General features: G+C 49.5%; 1 protein-coding gene across 1 annotated transcript in view; it reads right to left on the bottom strand.

The window, feature by feature from the left end:
• The window catches only part of IRS2 (insulin receptor substrate 2), a 28,705-nt gene extending 9,260 nt beyond the window's left edge, over positions 1 to 19,445 (bottom strand). The window contains 2 exon segments of the mRNA XM_032402622.1: positions 15,252 to 15,616; positions 15,618 to 19,445. Coding sequence (XP_032258513.1) covers positions 15,252 to 15,616; positions 15,618 to 19,234 — 3,982 coding nt within the window. The 5' untranslated portion in view covers positions 19,235 to 19,445.
• Between the last annotated feature and the right edge of the window lie 7,338 nt (positions 19,446 to 26,783).

Here is a 26,783-nt window from a genome sequence, read left to right as displayed (position 1 = left end):
AAGTCAAGGCTGAGGGTCCAACCCTGCTGTGCCCTGGCTCATTCCCACCATCACTCATCTCAAAAGCATCCTGGGAGCTTAGGAATGACTCAGGTCAAGCCATCCCCACCCCTCTGAACCAAATGCCATTCCAATGGCTCAGTGCGACGTGGGTGTGGACGGCCACTGGTTCCACCGGAGTCAGGGTCCTGGGGCCCATGATCCAGCACTGACCGATCTGTTCCTTCTTCTGAACATGGGGACCTTATTCTCCTGCCCTGAGTTCCTCCCTGGGCCACGGTGAAACTACCGAATGAGATTTTATGTATGCAAGTTATAAACAAAGAAGTCAAACACAATATAGAGAGACGTGGTTTTCCTTGTGCAGAGGGGCACGCACCACTCGCATTACTTGACCTTGCAGCTGGATCCCTTTGCTTTTTCTTCAAGCCCCTTTAAACGGCGTATACGCGTAACCACATGTTCCTGTGAACTACAAAGACTTCTTAATAAGACAAGCCTGACTCCTCCCACCCCGCTCTCGGGCTAATCTGTGTGGCCACGGTCGTGGTATCTCTGAGCACGTTTGCCATCACAGCATTTTCCTTCATTCAAAACTCTACCCGTGAATGACATCACGCACAACTGGGACTTCAAGCAGCAAATAAACAACTGATGAATGCACAAAAACAATGGCAAACAGCTCCCGGAATGAAATGAATAAACTTGTTTTAATTGGATAGAAGCAGAACAGAAGTAGAATTGTTTTTCTGGGGGTAACTCCAGGCCATTTAAAGCTCATCGTTCTCCAACGCTGCACAGAACGCCCTGCCTGGCTGCTCGCTCCACGTCCCATGCACAGGACAAAACGCGCGGACAGGGGTCACATGCGCCGTCAGAGGAGGCACAAACGCCTCCCCACGTCGAACGTGCCCCCGGCAAGCACGCGTGCCGGCAGCTAGCCGGGCTCTGGCTGGTGGGGCCACGGGCGCAAGTCTCTGTCTCTCTGGTTTTTGCACAGAAGTGCAGCAAACTGTAGATCGACATTCAGACTCTGTTGCACACGAGAAAGATTTACATCCAAACGAAGTACTATTTATTAAAATTTCAGTAGCGAAAACTGTAAAGTGCTAAGTTACAAACCATCTTTATCAAGTCCATTTACTGAAAAATAAAATCAAGTAAGACAGCAGCTGCTGATGGCCAGGCCCTCCCAGGGCAGAGGGGCCAGGGATACGGTGGTTCCTCCTACCGAGCCCCAGCCCCAGCCTGCAGGTGACCCACCTCCACGCCCCACCCCCCACTTCACAGCCAAACAGCACCTAGGGCAGGTTAGGGTACCCCACGTGCTCTCTCGGCCAGAATGCCAAACTGCCTCGATGTCGCTCACAATTGGAGTCTCCCCAGAGCACAGTTGCTGGAGACTCACTTCTCCAGCCTTGGCAGAACTTAGTGGCCAGACCTGGTGGGCATTTTACATGCTCATCTGCTGGGAGGGACCTCCCACAGGAGGGGCTCTGGACCCCGGGACGCCTGGGTCAGGGGCCAGCCTGGGATTTCTCAAGGCCTCTTGGGAGATTCGAGAGGGCAGGCAGGTCGGACACCTTAGCCCCCGACTTTCCTGGAGGCCAGGGCCACAGCTGTTACGCCCAGACCCAGGAAGAGCACCTGCTGCTGCCATGTCCAGCATGGGAGGTATTCACGCGCAGGGATGGAGGGGCCCAGCTCCGGGCCACACTGGGGACATGAGCACACACGTCTCTCACCCTTCCCTCTTCTCTGGCGAGAAGAAAGCCAAGTGAAGGAACAAAACAGCTGACCACAGAAAGACACAGCTTCCCAAACGGCTCTAGGCTTGGGGAGGGGGACACAGTCAATTCGGTATGAAGACATTACTCCTTCCACCGCAAGAAGGCTGGACGGTCCGCACTGACTGGCCCGCTCGCATCCCCAGGCCCTCCAAGCTGGGCAGAACCCTCTAGGACTTTTAAGAATGGATTAAAAAGACAGGTGCCTTCCTAACCACCTCTTCAGGGACCCAAATGACAAAATGCGACAGAGCGGACGGAAGCTTCGTACCCGGCAGTTACATGAGGCACGGAGCGCTCCCCCCTCCAGAGGGCAGCCCGCCAGCCCCGATATTCCACCCATGGAAAGCATTCCCGCCACTTCACAGTGGCAGGATTCTGTGACACGCAGTCACAGGGGTTAACAGAAAAATAATGCTTATTTTCTCGAGTTTTCTAAGAGAGCAACAGGTCATTTTGTAATTTCTAGCTGTTGTATTAAACTGAACACGAACGGGCTTCCAAGTGGCCTAAACCAAGAGGAACAGGAAGAAAATGAGTGAACTCGATCTCATTTTGAACCACTGTGCACGGCGACACTGAGACCCCCGGGAGTCGGGGCGCGGGAATCGGCCGGCCGTGCGCTGCGGGCCGCAGGGTGGGCGCCTCGGCCGCGCGGCCCTCGAAGGCCCTGGATGCGGGGCCCGGACCGGCCCACTTGGTGACACGCCGCCTCCCCCTCCCGCCCCTCGCCGCCGCGGGGCCTTCTGCATGAAGTTCTCCAGAGTCCAGGCAGCAGAGAAATCAAGGCGACCCACGAGCACAGACGTATTTCCTAGCACACGCACTTGAGCGTGAAAACTGAACTTTCGCACTTCTGTCCTGGCAGAGGCAAGAGCATCCCCGAGCCGAGGAGTAGCTGCTAATACAGGGAAGCAGCCCATCAGGAGGAGGCCGTCTGTCTCATTGAAACAGAGGAGTTTAATAGATTACGTATACTACCGTATTCTGTACACAGTTCACCAAAATGAAGAAAACTAAACCTAAATCCTGAAGACAGACCTCCACGCTCCGTCAAGTCTGAAAACCACACAAGCGACAAATAACTGCACACAAATCCATTTGCAAAACGTCCATGTCCCTCACACACAGGCTGAGGCCGGAGGGTCCTTCCGGCGTCCGCGGCTCCCGGCTCACTCCTGACATCAGCACTGTCCTGTCGGGGGTTCTCGCTACAAAATACGCGGCACACTCAGTTCTCCATCGGCTGGAGGACGAAGTCAATCCACCGCACAGCCTGATTCTGGCACTCCCTAGGAAAAGCAGAGCCTGCCGAACTCCCCGGGTCGGGGCTCAGCTGTAAGCGGCCCACAAGCACTAACCCAGCTCCAGACTCACCCTCGGTTTGTCTTGTCCAGGGTGACGGCCCCCACCCCCCCAAAGAAGCCACTGCGTCAGCTGGAAGACCCAGAACCAGGCAGCAGCGAACCCACCGGGACAACGCCTCCTTCCAGGCCCAGAGAGTCTCTCCAGCCTCAGGTTTTTCTTTTAAAACCTAAGAAGAACAAGAACCTCCCTCCAAGGAGGTCCTGAGGACTTGACAACATTCAGAAATGTTTATAAGGTGCTTTACAGATGTTTGTGTAATCAAGTATGTGATTCCTCGAGTAGGCAGGTGCTTGGCTGTTTATCTCGTTTATCATCTACCCGCGGGCCCCCCACCCCCCCACCCCATCGCATCTCAGTGCCTCAACCCACTTTCAGGGCTTCTCCCATTTTCTCTGCTAGTTTGGAGAAGCAAAGTCAAGAGCTGCCATATCTCTCACCAGGCAAAATAACACAAGATGGCAGAATTAGATGACGCCAGTAAAAGGTTTTAAATGCTCTAGATATTGTTCCAAAGACTCTATTTTCCTTTTATACTGTTAAATATGAACTGATGTCTTCACAATGGCTGATCGGGCACTACAGGTTATTGTCCCTTGTCACCTCCTTCGCTTCACCTAATAAGGTCTGCCTTTCTCCCTCTCCGTCAGTCACACTGATCCACTTCTCATTCAGGAACATGGCAGCAATCTTCTGCCCCAGGGCGTTTGCACGGCTACTCATTCCCTTTGCCTATATGCATTCTCCCCCTAAATATCTACAAGACCCGCTTCCTCATCCTACAAGACCTGCGTCCTCATCACCTTCAAGTTGTCACCTCTGCCCTCTCTCCCTTCCGCACTTAATTTTCTGGATTATTACCTACAATGCTTCAACATCTGAACACATTTCAAAATTAAATTTATTTCCTAGGTCTCAAATATAGACTTGAAGATTGAGTACCTTTTGTTTTTCTTTTTAGCATGGAAACCAAACCTATTTCTTTCTAGCCCACACTTCAGTATTTTTCAAGGAGTGAAACATTTTAAAAGTGTTTAACAAGTAACAACTGGCATCTTTGTAATGAAAAAAATATTCAACAATTTGATTAAATCTGAAAGTTGAAGGGAGATCTAACCTTTCTGCCCCTGTCCCTCCCACCCACAGCCCTTCTTTCTGCTAAGCAGCCATTGAGTGGCATTCCCATCACTTTGTTTGGGGGCCGCAGAATAAAGGATGGGTTCACCGGAAGAACTTGCACCACCCGAACTAAAGAGGGGACATCTTTGCGAAGCAGCAGCAGATGGTGAGCTGAGAAGAATCAGAAGGCGCAGGAAAGGGAGGCCGGTAACCTAGCGTGGGGAAGTTTCTGGAATACTCCGTCTGACAGCAAAGACTGGGCACAAAGAGAAATCCTGGGACAGTTACAGGGCACAGATTAGAGTGAGCTACACCCAGCAGCCAGGACCCCAGCAAAATCAAACCTATTGTTTCTGAGAAGAAAACCAATCCAGAATCATCGGAGGTAACCCAAGAGGTGGCGGAGGGGACTCTGTGCTGGAGTGGCTCCATCAGAACCTTCCAGCGAGCCAGCCCACTGTGAAGGGTGGACACCTCCCGGAGTGCTCCGAGCGGCTGCCCAGGGGACAGCGTGCGTGGGGAGCACCGAGGGGCCAGAGGCTGGTTTCACGTCGCCCGTGACGACTCTGGTGTTGGGACACACTGAACCTCAATCGAGTGACTGGCTGAACCGTCTTCGACTCTAGGAAATGGCTTAAGACCCGAAGAATTCTGAACATTCCAGCTGAACAGGACAGACTCCAGAGTCGTGGAGATGAATGCTTATCACCCAGAGTTATTCTAGGAACTTAATTAAATGCTCCATGCCAGAGAAACTTGGGTATTTTACTGCTGTGGTTATTTCATTTGGAACGAAGACTACTAATAAACCAACCCTACTGATAAGCTAAACTGCAAATAGTGATAAGAAGTAAAATGGAATTAAGGTGAGTCAGTTCTACTGCATCTTTAAAATTCTGATATGACCCTAAATACCAAAATGTCATTATATTTGGAAGCTACATAAACTTTAAACTTGGAAAAAAAAAATGCTCATTTAGAAAATTGTCAAAATAAGTAAAAGCTAAAGAATGTTTTAAAATTCATTGTTTAGAAGTCTGTCAGGCTTTCATATCTAATATTTCCACACCATGCATTATTCAAGTTTTCATTTTTTTATTGAACCAATTGAAGTTAGTTTTCTGATGCTGACTGTAACATAATTGTATGCTCCTGGATTTATAATATCCTAAAGGAGGAACAAATACAGATTTCGCAGTGTTGCAACTAATATATTTTCCTAAATCCCACCTAAATATTTTCAGTTGAACTGTGTATTTATTAGAAGTCTACTCAGCAAACGAATGAAAGAAAGATCTTTGAAGAAGTGTCATCGAACTTACTTGATAAACATAACTGGAGGAGGGTATGAGTAGCTAATGGTGTTTTCTGTTTCATCTGTATACACAAAGTGCTATTTTAGGTCACGTTTATGCCAGAAAACAATTTTTGAAAACCCTACTATCATATAAGAATAAAACAGACGCATAAATTGCCACAAGTCACTTGAGTAATTTACCTTCTAAAAAATGCATCCAGGCTGCAGCGTAAGAAACTGACCACTTTCTAGCAACTTCTGCCACTTTAGGAGTTCAGGAGCTCCACTATGTTGACTGTCCCAGGGTCCTAGTACCCCCATTTCTCATCTTCAAACAAAATCAAGCTGCTCTACACACACTAATCCATGCCTTGTTTAATCCTGCTTATTGCTCAGAGTTTCTAAAGCACGATTTGCATAGTTTTTAAACTTAGTAAGAACCTCTTGGCCTATTTCCAAAACTTCTCCCCCACCCCACAATTCCCCCCAACTCATCCACCCACCAGGTGCCTGAGACTCTGCTTGGGGACAGGAGGGGAGGTGCTGGCCTGGCCACTCCGCGGGGACAATCCCCCCAGTGGGTGTGGGTGTGGCTTCTCCAAAGGCCTGGGAATTCCGGGCTTCACAGCCCACCCCCCGCCCCCAACTGCAGTCCCTACTTTCCGCTGGCTTCCCACCCCCCATGCTGGGCAGGGCAGCCACGCCAATTCCAGGGGTGCTCTAGGGAAGGGATCCAAACCTCACCCCGGGAAAGCCTGCTGGGCTTCTTTATGAAGACTCCCTACAGAGCAAGCACATCAGAATCTTCATTCGTCAGCTTTTCCCTTTATCCTGGTACGTGCTCCACAGCCAGAACCAAAGAGACCAGGCACTCTGAACTCTGCTCTTCCCTCAACCCGAAAAGCTGCACTGATGGGGAGGGAAGGGAAGGGCAGGGTCTCCCTGTTTTGCTGAGCCCCTGCGGCAGGCAGCCTGGGATGCCGCGCGGCTGGGTGGATTACGGTGCACCCTGCTTACCAGGCAGGCGTGGCCCCGAGGCTGCCATCTGCTAGGAAGGAAGTAGTCTCTCCGAGGATGCTGGGGACACCGCAGCTAAAGTAAACAAAACTGACTCACCCACCAGAGCACAAGCCCAGGGAGCCCCATGACCTTTTTTAAAAACTATGGACAGCTTATGAATTTTGGGTTGTTCACGTCTTCCCCTATGCTTTGGAAAGTGGGGTTACAGTCACATCATTAGGAAGGTAGAAAAACCCTTTCTCTTCATATAAAAATTCAGTTAAATGATTTTTTTTCTCAGGAAAAAGAAATCTCGAAAACAAGACAGGCACTCATGAAATAATCCAGTCCCCAGAAGATTACCACCTAGCAACAACTGATGAGTTAACTTATCGGTCCTTGGGTAAATTCTAAATTGGTTAGTTTTCAAATACACTCATCGTTAAAGAGGTTAATGACTCATTTCTTAGGAAACTGTTAATGGACTTATTCATAATGAGGAGAACAGGGTATTTCAGTTACAGAATAAATACATCACAAAGACACCTCAAGCCGTGACCGGATCGACCGTCCAGGTTGAACCCATCACAAAGCTCAAGGACGTACGTTTTATAATAGAGGCTTTTCCATTTAAATTATGCCAGGAATTTTCTTCTTCTTTCTTTCCTTTCTTTCTTTCTTTCTTTTTTTTTTTTTTTAACAAGTAAGCACATGATCTGGAATGTTTGCCAAAGCTTCTCTCCTCTGCCTCACCAGTAAACACTGCCCACGTGGTCGTGAGCAGGCTCGTTCCCAGATTTACAGCCCACTTCCTTACTTTGGTGCCTCTGTCTCCCCTACTTCTGGCGACCAGCAGACCTTTTAGTCTATGTGTGAAGCAAAATGTCCCAAAGTAAAAAAGACAGATACCACTTGTACAAACGCTGAGTTGTTCTGCAGCGATCCGGACAGCCCTGGGAGAAAGTTACTCATCAGTACACAAAGGACCCACAGAGACAGAGCATACTCTATTCTTTCTTGATAATATTTACAAACATTTCTACCAACTAATTAAATGGTGACCTTGGAGAAGAAGTCTGACTTCCCTGGGCCTCTGTGTTCACAATCTTAAATGAGTTACATTATACCAACAGCTCCCAGCTCTTCTCCCTTCAAACGAACTTGCATTCCCTTCTGATTCTCACCACGCTGTGTGGAAGGAGTTTTAATGCATTTGGTGCTGGGAGGGCGGGGAGGGGTCTTCTCAAGTATAATGTACAGCCGGCTTTGCTGAAGCCGAAACAGCTGGGGCAACGGGAGCCTTCCTCGTCGCAGACCCCTAGAACTCCAGGAAGCCAGCCTGGAAACCCCCCAGAGCTGACCACCAACCAACAACCTCAAACACCTGAGGTCAGCGACACAGACACACTGAGAGCCGTCGAAGTCCTATCAGATCCTAAGCTCTCCACGCTGCCGGGTGTAGGACGGGTTTAAAGAAATTGGGGGGCTTTCCCTCCATGTCCTACTTCCTGCTCACCTGCCCACATTTTACTGGGAATGAATAAATACATGTAACTATCACCCAGCGACATAAAAAACCACACAGTCACCTTGAGAGCTGCGTGAGGCGGGTCCAGTAAAATCCCAATGTAACTACTGGCTGTGAGCTCCGGAGGCAGAGTTTGTAGGACGCGGACACGAGGGGATAGAATGCAAAGAGCACTCGGAGACGGAACCGCAGGACGCCCCGGGACAGCGCTGGTCCGTAGCGCCGTTCCGTGGTTCGCCCAACAGTGCTCCTTTGGGCGCAGGGAACCTGGACAAGTCGCGGGGCATCTCCCTCAGCGGCAGATTCCTTATTTCCAAGGAGGGGCCCTGCCTATGTCACTGGGTTTTGCAGGATTACGTGATACTGCAGGTAGGAAAATGTCTCACCACTATGAAGTGAGAAAAAACACTTTCTGGATTTTAAACAATCCTGCTGACCTAAAGGGCAGAGGGGCGCACAAGAATCTTTCAATAATGGTTACAATGTCACCAGCTCCCAGCTCCAGCTGCTTCCTTTCACTGCCCATCAAGTTTTGGGATTGTTAGTTACACATAATTTGGAGGCAAAAGATGGACTGACTTAAGTAACTACTTATAAATTTGCATGGAGAAAGCACTATGTCACATTCATAAATACTAAAGATTATGCATTAATACTATGGAAAAGCATAAATCCTTCTTGAGATAAACACATGGATTTTAAGGTAATTGTTAAAGTCACATAATATAAAGAAATCTATCATAATCCCATTCTTACACATTGAAAAAACTGAAATTTAATACTAGAATATAATAATTCACACACTGATTTATACCAATACCATATGGATAGATTAAAGCACCAGTAAGACTAAAATTATACTTGAGGTTATAAAGTTTTAACATGATTAGAGAATATGTCATTATTCAGTATTCGAGTTTCAATTAAAAAAAAATTCACATCAAAAAAAAAAATTCACATCAAGCCTCTTGGAGCATGACTAGATGAGAAATGGAGGGCCCCCCCCCCATAAACACACACACAAAATATTTGTTTCTGGAAAATCTGATACTCTTGAAAATCAATACTAAAGGGGCCCCTGGATGGTTCAGTCAGTTGAGCATCAGACTCTTGATTTTGACTCAGGTCACAATCTCAGGGTCGTGTGATCGGGCCCTGAGTGGGGCTCCGCACTCAGCACAGAGTCTGCTTGTCCCTCTCCCTCTGCTCCTCCCCCCATCTCTAAAATAAATAAGTAAAACCTTAAAAATAAATAAATACATATATACACATAAAATCAATACTAAAAAAAAAAAACCAGTATTTACAAGGTGCTATGCATAGATCATTTATCTTTAAAGTATATTATATACCACAATATTTGACCAAATATTCCAAATTTCAGTAAAAGCACAGTAGGCAAAGAGTATTTTATAAATCTTTTCTGTGGGCATCAATATCACGTATGGCATAAGTAAACAGGGCCAAATTTGAAGACGCCATTTACCTGACTGAGTTTTACAATGTCTCTGGACATGTAAAAGCAACTTTATGCAAATTTAATATTTTTCTAGTCCAATCACTGAGAAATCAGAACCCCTAACTTGCCTATTTTATCACTTGTAAACATGCAGCCTTTAAATTTTAACCCAATTCTCTTTCAGCGTCCCCATGCAATGAATTCAATGAAGCAGCAAGAGCACCACGCCCAGAAGGATCTTGTATCATTTGTGTCCACTGAGCAAGATGGTACCATACAACGTGTATTCCAAGTCCCTCTCTTTAAACTTCCTTCTGTGCCTTTTATTTCTGTGCCCAGTTCATACAAGTCTCTACGGCTTTCTAGAAAGAAATCGAATCATCACCAGCAACACTCCGCCTCAGCATTTCCCCTATCTTGAAGGATGACTCCACGAGTTCCCCTCGGAAAAAAACCTACCACTGAACTCAGTCTACAATACAAATAAAATTAACACAGAGTCTCCCCCACTTAAATGTGGATAGTATGTTTTCACAAAACCACCACCTGATCAAGGACATGCTTATAACTGATCATTTCAGAGGGTCAGAACACTTTGTTTTCATTTGTTTATTAAAATGCCAACATTAAGATGCCTTGCCCATCTTGTACAGAAATACACATTCTCCTCATGTCTGTAGTAGACAAAATCGGCAGCGAATTCCCCTATTATTAGTGGACTCCGGTGAAGAACGGGCTTTGGGCGGCGCTTTACTTCCCTCTGAGTTTTTCCCCACTCTACTTGGCAATGCAGATAAAAGAGTAAAGTTACATTTTCCCTTAAGTTTCTAAGGTGAAACGGGAACACTTGATTCTGCGCTACTCAAAAAAACAAAACAAAAAGAACCCTCTCCACTTGCCAAATCTGATACCAAAAGTTAACCAGCTCTTGGAACTATGCTTCTACAGAAAATGCATTAGTGGGAATTTTAACAGAAAACCCATTATACCCATGCTGTTCGTTAAACTGCTGCAAGTTCTCCTCTCCAGAAAAAGAAAGATTCGTTTAATCCATATAGCTCCAAGGAAAATAAAACATTAATTATCTATGAGAATTCCTTTTGTGGGGGAGGAGGCCTGTGGAAAAGCAAATGACTCAAGCAAACTCTGGAGGTTTCCCTACCCTGTCTGACAACCACACAAATCAAAACTTTGGAGTGGCTCCCCTAATTAAATCAACCCAGGCCCAGCACTGGATTCAGCGGCTGAAAGTTCAAGGGTTCTGGTTTTCTTTCAATACACCCCACATTGACAGCCAACACTATCAGTTAAAAAAAAAAAGGTATATTCTAATTAAAAAATCTTCATCTTGACAGCATCTCTTGCCATACAAACAAATCATAAAAGGTAATCAGAAGGACAGTCTTAATGTAGTTTCGGCATTAGGATGCTGTTTTCCCCACTGTTATTCTCCTATGTAATTTAAACCACTACTTCATTGCAATTGATAATTATCTATGAACAACATCTCACCTTAAGTAAAGAGGGGGAAAACATGGTTCCTGGCGACTGGGGTGTTAACTAGCAAAGAAGCAAAAAAGACACGCGTTTCTTAAAAGGGTATTAGCTCCATTTTCAGACTCTGAGTTTGTTTTTTTGTTTGTTTTTTTAAGAACGTTCATGGACAAAAGTGACTTTCCTGTAAATACTCATGGTTTCAAGGTAGTAAGTGTCAATAGCATCAGTGGGTTTATGAGCAGGATCCTTTAGAAGAGTGTTTTAACTGTTCTTGATTTTTATGATCTGCTGGACCGCCCAGTGGCCAAAGCCACGGAAGGGAGAGGGTTATAATTACCCCATTTTACAGACAGAGAAAGTGAGAAAGTGGGGTTAAATGGTTTTCCTCTGTCACACAATGACTCATTAGATCAGCAACCAGAAACCTGGTTTCCTGATTCCTGGTTTAATGTTCCACATACTATGCTTCCTTCTACGAAATACTATTTTTGTAAAGGTTTCTCTTTCAATAAAGGAAGTAGAACGAGTCACGTGACTTTCATTCACGAAAGCCTGTGTGTTTTCATTAGCACCTTGGTTGTCTGTTCCTGGGAACAGGGCCGGAGCAGTGTTCATTATTATCTTGTTACAACAAGAGCTGGACAGCACGCACAACAGAAAAAGAAAGGGCATGTGGCTTGTCAAGCAACTGAAAAATATTCAAGTTTTCTTTGCTTTCAGACTTCCAATAGGCAATCCTTTTAAACATAAATCGTGATTATATTGTTCCTTTGGAGACACTCCTCTTATCCCCAAATTCTCTGACCATAGGTTATGAATAAATAGTCCTTTTATCAAACAGAATTTAAACACAGATGCTTTCAATGGTAACTCTTATCTAATCTGCCTTATACATACATGAAAACCAATTTTAGAATAAAAATCCCACTAAAGAGGAACAGAACACTAAGATAGCACCTTTTACGATATACACCAACCTCCAATCATAGCACAAAAATGTATAGTTAGTTTTTAAATGCTGCTTTAAAGCACAGTAAATCCTGTACTATATTTCCAGTTCTGAAACAACAACGCTCTGACAGATTGGTTGGATTTTCCTACACACACACGCAAAACACACATTAAGGACCTTCCCTTGCTCCCAAGTAAGATGCATAATTTAGAGTTCAATTTTTATTTGTTCTGGATTAATACATATAACTATTGTATCATATATATATTATTATTATATATTAATCCAGAGCATGCACACACACACGCGCGTGCACACACACACCCACCCACACACACACCCCTAAGGTATACTAACTTGTTTCTTTGGTTCCGGCACCAAAATCCCACCATCCCCAATTCTATTGTAAACAACTATGAAGCACTGCAGGAACCTTATGTCTTTGTTACCACTTATGCAAATGCCAAACCCTACCCAAACAACCCCGAATTATTCTGCTTCAGCATAATTAATGACGTTTCCCCATATGGAGCCTGAGGAGCTCAGTGTGGACACATAAGCCACTCCTGAGCACCAGGCCAGTGCACGCAATGACCCAGGAAGTTCTTCTCCTATTTCATCTTCAAAGAAATGCTTTCCAAGTCTTCTTCCCTATAAATCATTCTCTCAAAGGACGCTTATCTCCTGTGAACTTTTTATTTATGAGCACCACAAACAAATTTCTACACGCACACGTGAGTTAAATAAAAGTGGACGTTCACTTTGAGTTCCCTTCTGGCTCCGCAGACCACAACTCAGGTTCACGTTAATTAAGATGACATCCTTGTCTTTCCTGTTCTACTGTTCTCTGTGTCACATTAGTTTACTAGAAATCCATTTAGCATGCAGTCCTTTTAAAAAAAACTGTGGTTTTGGCACAATGGATCAATTGCAGCTCTCTATTTTGCTTAAAAATAGTCCTTTTCCTTCTTAAATGGGTGTTTACCATAATGCCCCCAGAGACTCTGGAAAAACAGCATGCAAATCCAATCTCATCTTTGTTCAGCCACCATAGAGCATATGAACTGCTGTTTTGGTTTCAGAGTCCTGAATCCTATAGGTTGGAAGGAATTTTCTACTGGTGGGAAAACAAACAAAACAAGCTAAATCAGGTCTCGAACTAAACTTATCTCTTGCAGTTTAAAATTTTCCCTAGTCTGAAAAGGGCATTATATCATACATGAATCACGCTTGTGAATGTATCTCCTTTATCAGAACGGCCTCGAATCCTTTCAGGCTTGGCGACGAAAACCCCAGCTCACTCCTCCTTCTGCAGCAAGAACCCACTCCTGGGGCCTGGCTGAGTCCAGTCCAGGTTTTTGCTGCCTACTTCGCCAAAAGGCGTAAAAGGTGTTATGTTCTCAGGCTGCTTTTCTGATTAGAATCAGATTTCAGCAAAATGTACTTTCATGTTCACTATGGCATATACCCCTATACCCATCTGGGCATACGGAAAAAAATTTTGTGTGCATGCATTTTTTTCCCCAACTCAGTTCCAGTCATGCTGGGGTGTTACTCTGGGCTGTGTCCTGGACGGGAGCTCACCCTCCAACTCCCTGACACACACGAGCCTTCTTCCAGAAGTACCTGTAGTGCTTAACTCCAAGCAAAGTGACCTTCAGTGGAGAGTTATCGTTTATGGGATACATTCTGGCAAGTTCCAACTGATGTCATTAGATGCTCAAGCACCACATTCCTGATAATTCTCTATGACTCTTTTCATCTTTTACTCTATGGTTTTAGTAAAAAAAGTAAAAGGCTCTCCCTCTATTATGTTAGAACAACAGGCTACTTACCCTACAGCTGTACTTTTAAACCGCAGGGACTAACAGTCCCAAGCATACGCCAAACCCTATGTTGGACTTAGATGGCGTCCAGCTACTCTGTTTACTTTAAGAACAAAAGGCGCATGGATCCCCAAGCCACCGAGATCGTCACTTCGGTCCCTCTGCAGCCTGCTGACCTTAGGCCAGCATCCACAGAGCACTATTCACTGCTTCCTGTTTTGGGGTGGCCCCAGAGCCTCTACCTTACTAGCAACACCCACCCCCACCTCACTCCCTCCTGTTCCCCAACCCCCGACCCCCAGCCACTCAAAGTTTGAGATCCTTAGAATGCACCACGAGCTGCAAGCAAGCACACCCCTCTCTCCTCATGGATATTTGATGAGACTGTGAACAATACGGGGCACCCTCCTGTCCAATTGTTCTGGAAAAGACCCGGGAGGTTGTCTTCCACTTACTCTCTCTAAAGCACTGATTCTAAATCCCAGCCACACGTTCCCATCACCTGGGCAAACTCTGGACGACGCTGGTGCCTGAGCTCTGCCCACCGGAGGCTTTGCTTGAATGTGTCTGGGCGAGGCCCAGCAGGTGCGCTCTCAAACCTCCTCAGGTGAGCCTAGCAGAGGACAGGGTGCTCAGAGGATGCTCCCCAACCAGCAGCATCACCACCACCCGGGAACTTCTTAGAAGGGCACACTCCGGGCCACACCCTACACCTACCGCATCAGCATCTCTGGGGCTTTCTACAGCCCGGCCATCCAGGCTTAACTCTGACCAGGTGACTCCCAGGTATGCTCGAAACCACTGCTTTTACGCCGTGTGCACGCACTGTCACCACTTCAGACCCTCAGGAGAAAAACGGTGTCTCCTGCGGGAAAGCCCCTCCAGTTTTCGTGTAAAACTGAAATGGTTAACTGTTCCTGTTGCTGCCACCAAAATGGACGCTCATTTTCTAAATGACTTGCAGGCCTGTTTTTATAAACTTTGAGGCTCAGCAAAAATCAGGTGGGACCTGGTTCCAGGAAAACAAAGGGAAAGGTGAGGGAGCTGTCAAACCTTGAGGCCAAGAGCCCGCACCTGGCACTCTGGGGTGGCTGACCTGGGGAGACATCTGCCCTGGGAACCGATGGGAAGGGGCGGCTGTGGGAAAAAAGACCTGGGGCTCGGGGAGAACAACAAATCCAAGTCTCCTGAGTGGGAAGCTTCCCGTTCAACTCAAAGACCCCTGGACTGCTCTTGGTGTTTGGAACAGAAGGAAGCCAGGGGAGCCCAAAGGAAAACAAAACAAGAAGGCTGGTCCAGTATTTTGGCGCTGGGGTCAAGGTACTAAAGAGGAGAATGGCAGTGAATCCAGAGCAGTTCACCGGCTTCCGCACCCTTCCCCCCACCCGCCCCCCCACCATCCACAAGGTCCAAGGGCCTCACCTTTCACAATGGTGGCCTCCTTCAGGTGATGGGACAAGAAGTCAATGCTGGCATAGGTGTTGGCGGAGGGGAGGGCGCCAGGGCCCGGCCCCCCACACACCCCACCGCCGCTGCTGCCCCCCACAGCGCTGATGAGACCCCCGAGGCTGCGGGTCCGGCCCCAGGCGCTCTTGTCTCCGGGCTGTGGATGCGGATGCTGCTGCGGGGTGGGCGACAGCCCAGGCTCGTCCCTCACGTCGATGGCGATGTAATTGAGGCCGTTCTGGAAGCCGGCAGAGGTCTCCCTGCGCATTGGAGAGCCACTGCCCCCGGGGCAGCCAACCAAGCCCCCAGGCTGACTCGGCACCCTTGGGCGCGCCTGCTGGGGGGGGCGGTGGCTGCAACTGGCGGGGGGAGGTGGGGCGCTCGTCTGCCCCACCCAGGACGCCGCTGCCGCCCCCCTCGCTGCTTTTCCTGAGACAGACGTTTTCCACAGAGGCCGAGTTGTGGCGCTTAGGGTTGTGGGCGAAGGACGGGGACACGGGGGTCACAGTGGTGGTCGAGGAGAAGGTCTCGGAGCTGTGGCGGCGGCGGCCCCCCTGGGGGTCTGCGCGGATGACCTTGGCTCCCCGGTGCGGGTCTGGGGGCTGGCTCGCCTGCAAGAAGGCCTCCACTCCCGACACCTGATCCATGAGACTCAGCCTCTTCAAGCCGGACGTGGGGCTGGTCACGCGGGCACCTTCCGGCTTCGGGGGGGCCGCGATGGGTTGTGGCGGGGTGGCAGCTACGCCAAAGGCCATCTCGGTGTAGTCCCCATTGTCCCCAGTCTCCGGGGACGAAGAGCAGGCAGCGCTGGGGCCCTGGCAAGGGGACGCCTGGGGCAGGCGGTACAGCTCCCCTGGGGGGGGCGGCGGGGGCGGCTGCGGCTGCAGGGCGGACGTGGGGGCGGGAGGGCGCGGGGGCAGCGGCGGGTAGGGGGACGAGGCCTCGGGGGACAGGAGGGCATCCAGGGAGCCCACGGGGTCCCCGCTCTGGGGGCCCGGCTTGGGGGACTTGGGCGAGCTGAAGTCGAGGTTCATGTAGTCGGAGAGTGGGGAGCGCTGCCTGCTGTCGCTGCTCGTGCCCGGCGTGCCCGAGCCTAGGGATGAGGCCGGGCTGCTGGCCGACAGCAGCGAGGACGAGGAGGCCGCCGAAGCCAGCAGCGCAGGCGCGGGCGGAGACAGGCGCGCCGCGGCCTCGCCGAATTCAATGTTGATGTACTCGCCGGGGCTCTTGGGCTCGGGCGGCAGAGGGTACTCGTGCATGCTGGGCAGGGTCTGAAGCCCCTCCAGGGACAGGCGTGTGGGCCGCACCAACCGGCAGCGCTGGTTCAGGAAGCCGTCGGGGCGGCCGCCAAGGCTGCCACTCGGCCTGCTGGGCGAAGGCACTACTGGGTGAGGAGGCTGGGTGTGGCCGCCCGCCGCCGCGAGAGCGCCTGTGGACGGCGCGGTCCCCGGGCCGGCCGGCGGTTCCAGCCTCTCTTCTTCCAGGATGCGCCCCACGGGGGAGCTCATGAGCACGTACTGGTCGTTGTCCCCGTTGCACGTGTAGGGAGCCTTGTAGGAGCGGGGCAGGGAGCTATAGCAGTAGCCAGGGACTCCCCTGAGCATCTCCCCGCTGCCATGCAAGGCGGCCGAGAAGAAGTCGGGAGGGGTCCCCGAGGTACCCGCGTCGCTGGGGGACATGTTGAGGTAGTCCCCGTTGGGTAGCAGCTTGGCGTCGGCATTCTCCATGGACAGCTTGGAGCCACACCACATGCGCATGTACCCACTGTCCTCGGGGGAGCTCTCGGCTGGGGAGCTCGTCTTGTAGCCGCCCCCGTTGGCTGGAAAGGCCCTGCTGGCCGTGGGGGTGGGCGCCGGCACTGCGGCTCCCGAGGGGGGCAGGGCTGCGGCGGCGGCGCGAGGCTGCAGGATCTGCTTCGGGGCGGACACGCTAGTGGGGCTCATGGGCATGTAGTCATCACTCTTACAGCTGCCGCTGCCACCACCCAGGAGAGCCACGCCAGGGGTCATGGGCATGTAGCCATCGTCGGCACCCAGGTTACTGCTGGAGCTCCTATGGGACCCGATCTCGATGTCGCCGTAGTCCTCGGGATAGGGGTGGTAGGCCACTTTGGGAGACGACACGGGACAAGACGGGCAGAGGCGGCCGGAGCTGCCAGAGAAGGTGGCCCGCATCAGGGTGTATTCATCCAGGGACGCAGAGGAGGGCTGGGGCACCGGCCGCTGCCGGGCAGGTGTGGTCAGGGAGTAAGTCCTCTTCCTCAGCCCTCGGTCCAAGTCCTGGGCCCCATCCCCCGAGACTCTGCGGTAGGGGCGGCCACAGTGGCTCAGGGGCCTGTCCATAGTCATGTACCCGTACAGCTCGCCCCCGCTGCCGTCCCTGGCCGGGGGCGTCTCAGCGATGGACTCGGGCGTGTTGCTCCGGTGGCCGCAGAAGGCTCTCAGGTCCCCAGGGCTGGAGCCGTACTCGTCCAGAGACATGAAGCCAGGATCGCTGGGGGAGCCCGAGGCCGAGGCGCTGCCGCTGGAGGGCCGCTGGCTCGCGGGGTGGTGCAGGGGGTGCTGCAGGTGCGGGTGCGGGCCTGGAGGCGGCGGGTAGGAGCCGGAGCCGTGCCCGCTGCTGGACGACAGGCTGCTGGGGCTGGTGGCGGCTGGGGGCGAGTGCGCCACCGGCATGGACATGGAGCGGCTGTGTTGCAGGGCGCCCCCTGCCGGCGCCAGCGCCACCTTGCTCGCGCGGGCGCCGCAGCCGCCGCTCAGGGTGTGTGAGCGGCTCAGGGGCGCGCGCACCGGCCCGGGGCTCAGGGGACTCCCGGCCACCGACACCGGCCTGCCGCCCGCCGCCCCCGCCCCCGCCGCCGCGCCGCCGTCGCCCTCGCTGGCCGTGCGCACCCGACAGGAGCTGCACTTCGCGGCCGGCGGAGTGGCGGCCAGGCTGTCGGTGCGCGAGCGGCGCACCAGGCCCGTCTGGCTGGGGGGCAGGTTGACCAGGTGGTGGTGGCGGCGCGCGCCAGGGACGCTGATGGGGTGTGTGGAGGACGAGCCCGACGACTGGCTCTTACTGCGCGGCCGGAACTCGAAGAGCTCCTTGAGGGCCTTCATGGCCTCCAGGATGGTCTCGTGGATGTTCTGCGCCACCACCGAGTCGTCGGCCTGCATCCACAGCTCACCGGGGCCCGTGACGGCCGACCGGCCCACCTCAATGAAGAAGAAGCTGTCCGAGTGGCCGCAGCGGCGGATGTTCATGAGCTGCAGCGTCACCGACGGCTGCTCACAGTTGAGCTTCACGAAGCCGATGGTGCGCGCGGACAGGCACAGGCGGTACACGCCCGTCAGGTTCTTGCTCTGGCCCAGGCCCTTGGGCTTCAGGTTCACCTGCCACACCTCGCGGTAGGCGGCCGTGGCGGGCGCCACCAGCCCGTAGCTGTCATCGGCCGCGGCGGCGCCGGCCGAGCCGCCCAGGGCGCCGGGCAGGGAGGCGCTGCAGGACGCGGCGGTGGCGGCGGCGGGGGGCGCGTCGCCGGCGCGGCCCTCGCTGACCAGGTCGGTGAGCGCGCGGTACCAGCCCTCCTGCTCCTGCTCGTTCTCGGCCGCCACCGCGAAGTACTCGTCCTTGGTGTAGAGCGCGATCAGGTACTTGTGCTTGGCGTCGGCGCGCTTGTTGATGTTCAGGCAGCAGTCGAGCGCGATGACCCGCTTCGGGGCGCCCGCCTTGCTCCGCCACTTCTTCTCGCTCTCGTAGTACTCGAGCCGCGGCGGCTGCGGCGCCGGCCCCCCGCCCGCTGTCGCCGTCGCCTCGTCGCCGGGCCCGCGCAGCACGAAGAAGCGCTTGTGGCCGTGCTTCTGCTTGCGCAGGTAGCCGCACTTGCGCACGCTGTGGTTGTTGTTGTTGTTGTTGTTGAGGTTGGGGCCGTCGCCGCCCGCCGGCCCGGGGGGCCCATGCAGCGGCGGGCTCGCCATCGCCAGCGTTTCAGGCCGCGCCGCCCGGCCCGGCGTGGAGGAGCTGGGGGAGAGCGGAGGGGGGCGCGGGCGGGGGCGGCTCCCTCCCCTCCCCTGCTCGCCCGCCGGAGCCCGCGTCCCTCGGGCCCAGGAGGTGGGGAAGGTTGGGGGAGGCCGGCGGGGGCCGGCACCGCGCGGTGGCGCAGCGCCCTCCGCGCTCCCGGGCCCCGGAGGATGCCCGGCGCGGGCGGTGGCCGCCCCCTGGCCCGGCTGCCCGCGGCCGCTGTCTCCCGGGCTCTCGGGCGGCGCCTGGGGACTCGCTGGCTGGGCCGAGAGTCGGGGTCCCCGAGCCGCGGAGCCGAGCCTAAGGCGCGCGCGGCCGCACCGGTCCCGCCGCTGCGCCGCGCTGCGGGGTGCCGGGGTGCGCCCGGGCACTCGGGGTCCGCGCCGCCACCGGGGCTGCTGCTGCTGCTGCCAACGGCGACCCGGGCTCGTCGCGGTCCCCGCCGCACAGTGAGTAACACATCGCGCACCGAGTGACTGAACTAAGAAGAGCAAAACAACATGTGACTCGGCGTTACGCAGGCACACACGGCGCGGCCGCCCCGCCCCGCCGCCCGCATTGGCGCCGCGCCCCCCCGACGGACGGCCCTCGCAGCCAATGGGAGCAGGCCGCGGGGGGGGCGGGCCGCGCGCCCCCGCCCCGCCCCCCTTTCTCCCCGGGCTGCGTTTCCCGCCGTCCCCTCCCCCTCCCGCGGAGGCCGGGGCCCGGGCGAGGTGGGGGCCGGCCCGAGCCTCATTAATCAGAGGCTCGTTGTGGATGCCGGCGGAGGAGATGCCACCCAGGGCGGGAAAAGGGGCGCGCAGGAGGGGCGGGGACCGGCCTCCGCGCGGAGGGCCCTTCCCTCCCGCCTTTGACTCAATTAATTGGGCTCGGAGCTTCCGCCGGGGAGGGGACCGGGGGAGGGGACACTGCAGGGGGCGGGGGCCGGCGGAGATCAAGGGCCGAGACCGCCAGCCGGGGCTGGGCGCCGGTGGGGGGTGCGGGGGGCCGCAGCACCCTTCCTGGGGCCCCGCATCGCCCAGCTGCCGCCCCACTCGCGGGGGCCAGAAGGGGCAATGAACTTGGCTGCCCTCTCGTAACCCCCTCCCACCATCATACACACTTGGGCGAGCGGATCTGGCGCCCAAACTCGGGGTGGGCGCGGGCCCGCCCGCCGCGGCGGGTTTGCGCCTGGGTGGTTCCCGGGTGCCCGGCCCGCGCCTTGTTTACGAGCATCACATTAGTCACCGGTGAGCGCTGGGTCGATAGCAGCTTGGTACCCTTTTCCTGGAAGGAGGGGAGGGGCGCGGGCGCGGCGCCCCCGGTCCCGGACAGTGCTCGCCTCGGGTGGCTCCCAGGGTCCCACCCGCTCGGGGGCGCCCTTCCCCCGCAGCCAGGTCGTGGGCTCTTCCGGGGCGTCCTCAGCGCCATTCACTTGTCAGGTTCTCGGGAAGTTGAAATCTTCTGTTTGGGATGTAATAAGAGAAAGAGAAGGAGGACGAGGAGGCGTAGAAAATTGCAGTTTCCATAGTGCCGGAAAGAGGGCGGGCTCCGGCGAGAGCGCAGCTCCGAGCCCGGGTCCCCGCGGCGGGGTGCCCTCCTCCCCATCGTACCCTCCCGGCCCCGCGCCCCGAGGCGCGGAGGTGGGCGGCTCCAGACCTGCGCGCCCTTCGCGGGCGGCGGCTGCCTCGTCGAAAATGCCCTTGAAGAAGTGCTTCCAGTGTTTACATCTACAGGGCTTTTGTGATGGCTTTTGTGACTTTCCAAGTCGATGACAAATTAGTGCCCCTGCAGTCACATCTCATAACCGTGGGGGCAACCGGTGAGGATGGGTGTCCCTGAGTTGAGACCGGAGCAGCCTCCGGGTCCTGCAGAGACTAAGACTAACAAAACAAGCCCTTGTCTATTTTCTTCCTTTAATTTGTGTATCTTCGTGAAATAATTTGAAACAATAATGTTGGTTATTTTCTATTAAGTCCTGGAAGTTTGCCTTTGAATGTCCTCTATAGTTTACAAAGGTCTTTATTTTAAATATAATGAAATCTTAAGTCTAAGGATAATAAGATTGTAATTTTTAAAAGGGTAATAAATATTTTCACATGTTTGTCAGCATGTGACTTAAAGATTCTGCCAGTTGCTATTATGTGCCAAAAGAACCCTATTTACACAAAGAAAACAGCGTTTTAGCCCGTATAGTTATGATCATTGTGGAGTAGCATGAATTTGGGAAGAAGAATCAGTGAGGCATGTATCATAGTAGAGTTTGCCTCAAAGAGGTATATTTAAAGTCGATCTTCCATTTTAAGTCATACTTAAAAAAAAATAATACCTTTTGGAATGTCGTTTTAAGTGTGTGTGCCTGTATGCATGTGTGTGTGTGTGTGTGTGTGTGTGTGTGTGTAAGATTGTGTGTGTGTTGGGGGCACCTTTGTAGACATGGTGCTCTGGTTTTCTATTCCTTTTAGATCTTGTTGTCCTTTCTGTGTTAACAAATGTTGCCTAGCAATATGTCTACTCAGAAAGGAGAGATGAAGGGATTCTTGGAATTTGAAGAAAATGTGGCCCAATTTTGTCGGCTCTGTGATGATTTCCATCTTACTTTGTGAGGGATCTAAATGGGCCTGCCTATGTGTTCAGCAACCCTAACTAGCCAACAATGACCCTGGGATAACCTCCTTTCAGCCTCATGGGATAATGATCTCCTCTGAGAAAGTATCTTTTGCAATTGTTTCATTCTTTTCTTTTTGACTCCGGCTTTTTCTACAAAATTAGATCTTCATATATTCACTGAATCCTTATTAGCTGTGCCCCTCAGATGTTAACAAGTGTCATCTTTGGGGTGTTTGTTTTTTCCCTTAGGGCTATTCTAGTGTTAAATGCCATGTTCAAGTTAAGGTGTTAGAAGCTCTAAGTTGGCACTTGGCACTTTCCCCACGTGCTGCCTCAATCACCAAGGGAGGAGGGCGAAGAACTCTCACCTACATTGGTGGCATTCCCATACCAGAAAGATCACAAATCTGGAGCAAAACTGCAAACTAATTGTCATTCTGAAGTCCTAGAACCTCTAAACACAAGTGTGGGAGGTACAATTTCCATTCTCATTAAGAAGTCAGCCCATGAAACCAACAGTAAGGAACTCTGTAATTAGAAGTATCCCTGTCTTATTCCTCAACGAAGGAGCTCATTGTCTTTCTCTCTTTCTACTGCCAAATAAGCTATTTATTTATTTAGAGCTTGTCCAACACCTTGTGATTTTCCAACTGTTCTCCCATACTTTTTCAGCAAAAGTCAGCTAATAACATCTGCCAACCTGCTCTCCACGCAGGGCTGGGTGCTGCTTTGCGTGGCCTGTTGCCAGCCAGCAGCCTGGATGAAATATTTTCTCATGCTCCAAGATCTTTCGTTGGAAGTTCTCTTTGGTTTTACGGATAACTAAATGGCCATACCTTTTAGCATGGAGTGTTTTTTGTTTGTTTGTTTGTTTGTTTTGTTTTGTTTACATAGAATCATACACAATGATTTTTTGATTAAAACAAAAAGTCCTGGCTGGTCCGAGTGTAGTGATGTTTACAATTAATTGAAAACAAAAAGTCCTTTCTGGAATCATTTAATTACCTTTCATAAAGTAGTCAATTTCATAAAAATGTAGACATTAAAAATGCATCACAAATCCATAATACAAATAATAATAATGCAAATAATAGTAAGGAGCATTAATTCTGTTTCATGGAAGAAAGGCACACAGAGGAGGACAAAAGTAGATAACATTTTAGTGCTTGTGAGGTTTTTTTGTTTTGTTTTGTTTAACCTCATAGTTGTTTGACAGTATTTCCTATCTGGATGAACTGTATCTAAAAATGGACTAAGCAGATAGTTAAGTGGAACATTATACAATCAGAATAGCTTCAATTTAAAATGTGCTTTAGGAGGAAAAAATAAAATAACATAAAATAAAATATGCTTTCGGAGGAGGTATAGATTTGAACCTCAGAGGCTTATGTCAGAGGACCTAGTTAGTCTTTAAAAAAAGTGACAGGATTTCATCACATTTTGCTTTATTAAATAATGTATTTCAGTAGCTCGTTTAATACATTTCTCTTTCTCTGATGAATGAGCCATGCAAAGACAGCCTTTTTCCTCATCTAGAATTCATAAGAGGACTTCCTGGACTTTCATAGCTGTGTTGTTTTTTTTTTTTCCACCAATATATTTGCTAATATGTTTCAACTGAAATTTCACAAGAATTTTGTAACATGCTAATTGTGTGCAACAGAATGATGGACATGAGAGAATGTAACTACTGTTTGGATAGCTGACTATCTATGCATGGCATTCCAAATGTCTGAAGAATCAGGATTTGTTAATAGATCATACTGGTTCCTTGGAAATTGTAAAGTCTTTCCACTTTTGTATTTATTTTGTTTACTATAAATACTTACATGTTTTAAATGGTCTCTTAAATATTCATTAGGGAGGAGGGATTTTCTAAAGGAGGGATTTTCTAAAATAAGTGACTATCTCATGTGCATATAGGGTGGAGCAAACTACTATAACTTTGAATATAACTTAAAAATAAGAATTATTCTGAAAAATGTGTGCACTGAATTAATACTCTTTAGAAAAATACTCATTTATGTTGTAGGAACAAGTACAGTTCACCCAATACTCAAAACATTTTCATTTTAAATGTAATTATGTTGAAGAAATTTAAACATATAAACAACCAATTACAAAGTGACTCTAGTTAGTAACTTAAAATTTTTATTAACTCACCTCTGGATTTTGTTGTGTTTGAATTTTGAAAATGTATCTCTAAATTAAAAAAAAAACAAACCCAAAAACCTTTTTTTCCCCATAGACTTTCCATGATAGAAATAAAAATTATACATTAATGACTGTATAACATTACTGAACCGTAAAAAAACAAAAAGGTTCCTTCTTAGAATCTCTCTCTTGGAATGCTTGGCCCTGTAACATAATACACTCACGTTTTGCACGACCAGATTGGCGCTCTGGGTAGTGCTGGCCCTCGGTGTCCTAGCTACTGGGTGAAAACGTTGTTTGTTTGTTGTTACTGTGGCTTTCTGTCAGAGCAGAACAAAATTGTCTGCTTCTCTATCTGTAGATCATGAGCAAATGACATAAAAAAAAAAGTCTCTAAATGACACAGCTATATTTTCTGGGAGGGAGGGGTATGAGCGGTGAGGAGAGCTGCGTGTCCTTGAACAGAGCAAATGTTAGGAAGGAAAGATCAGCCCGTGTTCATTGATCCCACTGTTTGCTCTAGGAGTGAGCTTTCGCCCTGCTTGTAAACTGCTCAGGAGGTAAGTAGGACAGGAGCCACTCTGCTTTTTGCCAGATGCTATGGTGTTTTGTGGAACTGGATTGTAGTCAGAAACCTTCTACTTTTCTGCAGTTCACGTGCTGTTTCTAGGCTTGCCTTTGAGTCTGTTTTCTAGAGTTGTTTTGAAATCCAACCTAAAGATAACAGCGAAATGTGAGCCGTTCTTGTGAATGGTGCCACCACCCGGCGATGCTGCTTCCTAAGGCAAAACAGGCTTTTCTGCAAGACCTTGCAGCCAGAGTGGAGGCAGAAAGTTGGTTACAACCTAACATACATTTGCTTTGCACAAAACTTTAAATAAGCTGGTAGAAACAATTTGAGAGAAGAGAAAGAAATACTGACAATGAGTAACTCAGGGCATTTTCAGGTGACAAATAAATGGATACATTCAGTTTAAAAACTTATTTTTTTTTATGCTTGGGAAAGTCTCAAGCTAATACATTCACATTTTAAAATATATTTTATATCTCAATTTGCATATTTATTTACCAAGAACAGTTAGTGTATAAAAAATGAATACCAATGTTCGTTTAAGAGTTTAGAAAGCTACCTAACCAACAAAATTAAAACAAACAAGGATCTAAACTCAGGATTATTTTGGAGTAAACATGAGTTTACAATCAAGATTTGCTTGTCTTGCAAGCAAACTTTTTATCATATTTCTTCACTAAATTGACCTACCAGTCTCAAATATTTTTAGAATAAGCTGGTCATCTTCAGGGATATTGAAAAGCAAAATTTGAAAAAGTATGGATGGGAAAGAAAATATACCTTAAAAGCTAAGAAGAACAAAAATGCTTTTAAACTATAAGTAATAAATGGCAGTTAATAAATGTCCAATGTAGCTATTTTTTATTGAAATAATTTCAACTTATACACTCATGACTTATTTATCAACTCTAAATGTATAAATTGCATCTTCTTTTTAATTGTTTTAGTCTGTCCTCAGGCAATGCAAATAATAGAGATACTCAAATTAGTAATGGCACCTAGAGGTCAGTTATCTAAATAGAGTGAAGAGATCAGAAGACTTGATTTCTTTGCTACCAAGCATGTCCTTCAGGTACCTTTACCTGTGAATGAAAAAAAAAAAAATTACTGATGTAGAAAAAAGCAATAATAATAACTGGTAAGGGTAGTTTAGCAGTATATGCATGTATGTTATGGCATTTGACTCTTACCAGCCTATGGGACAAGTAAAATATATACATAATTCTCCCGTAATGCTGATACTGTAAATACATGATTCCAATGTAAAAGTGGGAATAGAACCTCGATCTTTCAATCCCACTCACCTGTGCTATGCACCCACATACAATGTTTAAGAAGAGCGATTAACTACTCACATAGTAACTATACTTTTTGCCTTGTCTAGGACGCTTACAGCAAATGATATCGACAAAACTGGCTGGAGGAAATACGAGTTAGTGAGGTTCACAAGAAAATAATAAAGATGCTCTTAGTGCCATTTCCTGCTGGCTGTTGAGTGTTGGGTAGAGATGACAGTTCAGATAAGCTCGTTCTAAGAATGACCACTTCGAGTGTAAACACCAGCCTGTATTTCACCTTTGTTAGTTCTTTATTAAGATGTCAGCCTCTCATTTTGCCAAAAGAGAGAAAAAAATAAGAATTCTACATAAAAGTTTTCTTAGAATTACATTTTTTACTGCAAGAATGCCTTTTTAGGTATAAGAGTAAGAATTAAAAAGCCATATTTACCACTGCTACTGAAAAGCAAACAGAAAATGAAATATACTGCTATTTTGAGAGTTGATGATTTTCTGTTTTTATTTTGGGAAACTTGTACCTGATTTTAAAATTTCTACACACGAAGAATGTATTACAATTTCAACATGGCACCCATACCCCTTATAGTATGAATTAAAAAGGAAATCAATATGCATATAGCCATTTGGTTCCATTGGTTAAAGTCACACTATTTTTTAATTATAGAATAATAGAAAAAGAGTAATATCCTTTACTACTCAGGTGGATTTGTATCTTCCTCAATCCAAAATATAAAAATCACTGAATATATGTTCAGTATTTATTAAGCATCAAATGTATTTTAGGAATTATCTAGAATGTAAGTCTTTGCGTTTTTGGTTTTCTATCTAAATAATAAGGCACTGTTTCATAAAATGATTAATGTTTAAGGTTCTAGAATGTAAGTCTTTGCCCTT

Source organism: Phoca vitulina, unplaced genomic scaffold (genome assembly GCF_004348235.1).
Source record: "Phoca vitulina isolate PV1807 unplaced genomic scaffold, GSC_HSeal_1.0 scaffold5, whole genome shotgun sequence".
Classification (NCBI taxonomy): domain Eukaryota; kingdom Metazoa; phylum Chordata; class Mammalia; order Carnivora; family Phocidae; genus Phoca; species Phoca vitulina.
The sequence above is the reverse complement of the archived record's forward strand: the minus strand, read 5'-3'. Positions and strand labels throughout refer to the sequence as shown.